The sequence below is a fragment of the Pseudoliparis swirei genome, chromosome 24 (assembly GCF_029220125.1).
Source record: "Pseudoliparis swirei isolate HS2019 ecotype Mariana Trench chromosome 24, NWPU_hadal_v1, whole genome shotgun sequence".
Lineage (NCBI taxonomy): Eukaryota > Metazoa > Chordata > Actinopteri > Perciformes > Liparidae > Pseudoliparis > Pseudoliparis swirei.
The window spans coordinates 29,900,988-29,905,987 of NC_079411.1; the positions used below are offsets into that span (position 1 = coordinate 29,900,988).

Here is a 5,000-nt window from a genome sequence, read left to right on the forward strand (position 1 = left end):
TGGTCATGTGACTGTCTGAGTGGGAGGAGCCAGAGGGGCGCCTACCGGAGCGTCTTGGTGGTCATGTGACTGTCTGAGTGGGAGGAGCCAGAGGAGCGCCTACCGGAGCGTCTTGGTGGTCATGTGACTGTCTGAGTGGGAGGAGCCAGAGGGGCGCCTACCGGAACGTCTTGGTGGTCATGTGACTGTCTGAGTGGGAGGAGCCAGAGGGGCGCCTACCGGAGCGTCTTGGTGGTCATGTGACTGTCTGAGTGGGAGGAGCCAGAGGAGCGCCTACCGGAGCGTCTTGGTGGTCATGTGGCTGTCTGAGTGGGAGGAGCCAGAGGAGCGCCTACCGGAGCGTCTTAGTGGTCATGTGACTGTCTGAGTGGGAGGAGCCAGAGGAGCGCCTACCGGAGCGTCTTGGTGGTCATGTGACTGTCTGAGTGGGAGGAGCCAGAGGAGCGCCTACCGGAGCGTCTTAGTGGTCATGTGACTGTCTGAGTGGGAGGAGCCAGAGGAGCGCCTACCGGAGCGTCTTGGTGGTCATGTGGCTGTCTGAGTGGGAGGAGCCAGAGGAGCGCCTACCGGAGCGTCTTGGTGGTCATGTGGCTGTCTGAGTGGGAGGAGCCAGAGGAGCGCCTACCGGAGCGTCTTGGTGGTTATGTGACTGTCTGAGTGGGAGGAGCCAGAGGAGCGCCTACCAGAGCGTCTTGGTGGTCATGTGACTGTCTGAGTGGGAGGAGCCAGAGGAGCGCCTACCGGAGCGTCTTGGTGGTCATGTCGGCCGCCGTGATGCCGTGGTACATCAGAGTCTCGTTCCACACGGGGTTCAAAGTGTTCTTCAGCGTCTTGGTGCGCAGCTTGTTGGCCTTCAGGAGACAAAGAAGAAGAAGAAGAAGAAGAAGAAGAAGAAATATGAAAAGAGAAACTTGTGTGAAAAGATCAAAAGAAGAAGAAAAGAGGTTTCAAGGGTGAAGAGATGAAGAGACTTCAAAGATTCTGTCCTTAGCAAATCATGCTGCTGAAGGACCAGAGGCCTCCCTCACCTCTCTCTCTCTGTCTCTCTTTTTCCACAGGATTGCTTATCGTTTGCTTTAGTCTGGATGTTCTGGATGTCCCCCCCCCCCCCATCAACACTCGCCGGTTGACGTGAGCCGCGTAACAATCCTCCCTGTTTCCATGACAACCACCCGCTGCTGCCTTGCCCTCATATGTCTCTCCCTCCCTCCATCCCTCTCTCTCTCTCTCTCTCCCATCCTTCTTTCCTCCCTCCCTCCATCCCATCGATCCATCCTCCCTCCCTCTCTCTCCCCCGTTTCTCACTTTCATCTGTCTCTCCCTCCTTCCCATCCTTCCTTCCTTCCTTCCTCAGTTCTCCCTCTCAGTGGTCTCTCCTCCCTCCTCACACTGTTGGTATTTCAAGGTCACAGAAGGTCACAGCCGGTGGTGAGATGGAGGGAGTGGTCCAGGTGGAAGGCGATGACAGAGGAACGTCCTCGTGACACCTTTAGGCCTCAGACGCCCCCCCCCCTCTACGCCCCCCCCCCCCCATCGATTCCTCATTTCGTGTCAACCTTGAGCCAAAATGGCCGACAGGTTGCAGGTTGCCGTGGCGTTGCCGCTCCTCCAGCCGGAACAACACGTCGAGTGCGGAGCGCGCGCGGGCGCGGGCGCGGGCGCGGGCGCGGAGCGCCGGAGCGCCGGCCCACGAGCCGAATCAAACGCTAAGACTCCGAAAAACTCGACGGGACGAGACGACAGAATGAAAGATTCTCATTATTATTGCTGACCTTTAATGACCTTTAATGCCCTTTAATGCCCTTTAATGACCTTTAATGACCTTTCACTGGCAGCTCAACAACCAGGAGCTTCATTCATCAAGTAAATAATTGTTTTTCTGTTCTCTTTGTTTGAATAACATAGATCATGTTTCACTGTTCTTAGTCTTATAGTTAGCGTCTACTGTGTGATGCTAGCTGAGCGTCTCCTGTGTGATGCTAGCTGGGCGTCTCCTGTGTGATGCTAGCTGAGCGTCTCCTGTGTGATGCTAGCTGAGCGTCTCCTGTGTGATGCTAGCTGAGCGTCTCTGAGGTCGCTGACCTTGCTGGCCCCGGGCAGAAGATGAAGCTTCACGTATGGATCCGCCAGTCCATTGGAGTCCATGGCTTTCAGTCCCTGTGCACACACACACACACACACACAGTGTCAACAGTGACATCATCATAGCCTCAAGCGCTTTGCACAACCGACGGGGTCAAACCAAGAGAAGCAGAGGATGTGACACACGTCTTCTACCGGAGTCACATCTCAGTGAGGCTCCCGGCCTTCTGCCTCGGTGGCGCCCCCTAGGGGCCGTTCACAGAACTACATGTCACGTGTCAGGACACAGCGTGCAGTACACGGCCAAACCAACAGGAGTCCGCCTCACCAGCAGAGCGACATCGCCCAACAGGTCACCGCACCGCGAGCCGGTCTCGTCTCTGCAGAGGGCGAGCGAGGTCGAGAAGAAGCGTCCATATCCGAACGCTTCCTCTAAACGAGAAGAAACGTCCGGATATGGACGCTTCCCATTGAGATGACGCAACAGTCATCACCCAACATGTCCTCGCACCATGAGACAGTCTCGTCTCTGCAGAGGCGAAATAGGAGTTAGCTCGGATGGGTTAGAATTGGCGAAAGTAGTTTCGCAGGTCGGAATAAAACCCTTTGAGGCTCATGCAGAGGATTTTTGCATGTGAAAGTCTCGCATAGGCTATGTCTGCAGATAGCTTGGCATTAGTTCTCAGGGACTTCGGTACATGTTAGCTGCTACTGTTGCTGCATGTTAGAGCTCATCTGCCATGTGAGCTACATGTAGCTGATGTTAGCTCATGTGTTACTGCATGTTAGCTGCATGTTAGCTGCTGCATGTTAGCTACTGTTAGTGCATGTTATCTTAGCACTGTTACGTAGCATGTGGCTACATGTTAGCTGCATGTTTCTGCATGTCTAATGTAGCTGCATGTTACTGCATGTTTCTGCATGTGTACGCTGCATGTTTCTGCATGTTTCTCATGTTGCAATGTTACTGCATTAGCTGCATGTTCTGCATGTTCTCATGTGAGCTGCATGTTGGCATGTTCTGCATGTGTACTACATGTGAGCTCATGTTAGCTGCATGTTTTGGCTCATGTATACATGTTAGCTCAGTGCATGTTATGCATGTTAGCTGCATGTTAGCTGCATGTTTCTGCATGTGAGCATGTTACCATGTTACTCATGGCTCATGTTACTGCATGTTTTGCATGTTAGCTCATGTTACTGCATGTTTCTGCATGTTAGCTAGCATGTTCTGCATGTTTCTGCAGTTCTATGTGAGCTACATGTTACTGCATGTTAGCTGCATGTTACTGCATGGTGCATGTTCTGCATGTTACTGCATGTTATGCATGTTACTGCATGTTCTGCATGTCTGCATGTTACTGCATGTTGCATGTTCTGCATGTGCTGCATGTTCTGCATGTTCTGCATGTTCTGCATGTTATGCATGTTACTGCGCATGTTCTGCATGTTACTGCATGTTTCTGCATGTGAGCTGCATGTTACTGCATGTTACTGCATGTTCGGTCATGTTATCTGCATGTTCGCATGTTTCTGCATGTTACTGCATGTACTGCATGTTACTGCATGTTCTGCATGTTACTGCATGTTCTGCAGACTGTTTCCTGTGAGCTGCATGTTACGCATTTTCTGCATGTTACTGCATGTTCTGCATGTTCTGCATGTTACTGCATGTTTCTGCATGTTACTGATGTTACTGCATGTTCTGCATGTTTCTGCATGTGACTCATGTTGATGCTGCATGTTGAGCTGCATGTTACTGCATGTTACTGCATGTTGAGTGCTGCGATGTTATGCCATGTTTCTGCATGTAGCAGTTTCTGCATGTGAGCTCATGTTACTGCAATGTTATGCATGTTTCTGCATGTTACTAGTGGCATGTAGCTGCATGTGCTGCCATGGCGTTTTCTGCTGTTACTCATGTTACTGCATGTTACTCATGTTACGCATGTTTTGTCTGTGACCATGTGCCGTGCGCATGTTACTGCATGTTCTGCAGTGGGCTCTGAACCTGTGTGGTGCCAGTGACACGGAGGTCCTGAAGGGGACAGGAGGAGCCGTGAGCACAGCAGGGCCACGATGGGGCCGACAGAGGGCCAGGGAGACCAGGGAGCCCCAGTGGGAGCACTGAGGAGGCGCCTCAGGAGACACAGCCAGGGCCAGGGTAGACACAGTGAGGGGCCACAGGTGAGACACAGGACGGGGCACGGGGACACAGGGCCAGGGAGACACAGTGAGGGGCCACAGGGGAGACAGGAGGGCACAGGGAGACACAGGAGGGCCACAGGTGAGACACAGTGAGGGCCACAGGGGAGACACAGTGAGGGACCACAGGGAACACAGTGAGGGCCCAGGTGAGACACAGTGAGGGGCCTCAGGGAGACACAGTGAGGGGCCCAGGTGAGACACAGTGAGGGGCCACAGGGAGACACAGTGGGGGCCAGGGAGACACAGTGAGGCCTCAGGGAGACACAGTGAGGGGCCCAGGAGACACAGTGAGGGGCCCAGGAAGAGGAGGGCCGGCAGAGTGAGGCCACAGGTGGAACAGTGAGGGCCCAGGTGAGACACAGTGAGGGGCCACAGGTGAGACACAGTGAGGGGCCCAGGTGGAGACACAGTGAGGGCCACAGGTGAGACACAGTGAGGGGCCTCAGGGGGACACAGGGGGCCCAGGGAGACACAGTGGGGGCCAGGAGGGGACCCAGTGAGGGACCCAGGGGGCCCAGTGAGGGACAGGGGGGCCAAGGGGGGCCCCAGGGGGAAAGGGGCCCAGGTGAGACACATGAGGGGCCCTGAGAAAGTGAAAGGGGGGGCCCGGAGGGAAAAGAAAAGGGGGCCCAGGGGAGACACAGGAGGGCCCAAAAAACTGAACTAAAACCCAAAACCCAAAACTGAATGAGGCCCAAAACCCGAACAAA

The 5,000-nt window shown here is 54.3% G+C and overlaps 1 protein-coding gene across 1 annotated transcript in view; it reads right to left on the minus strand.

Moving 5' to 3' along the window:
• The window catches only part of doc2d (double C2-like domains, delta), a gene marked incomplete at its 5' end in the record, with an annotated part of 31,045 nt that overhangs the window by 22,034 nt on the left and 4,011 nt on the right, over window positions 1–5,000 (minus strand). Inside the window, 2 exons of the mRNA XM_056409621.1 lie at window positions 742–851; window positions 2,083–2,157. Coding sequence (XP_056265596.1) covers window positions 742–851; window positions 2,083–2,157 — 185 coding nt within the window. The remainder of the gene's footprint in view (window positions 1–741; window positions 852–2,082; window positions 2,158–5,000) is intronic.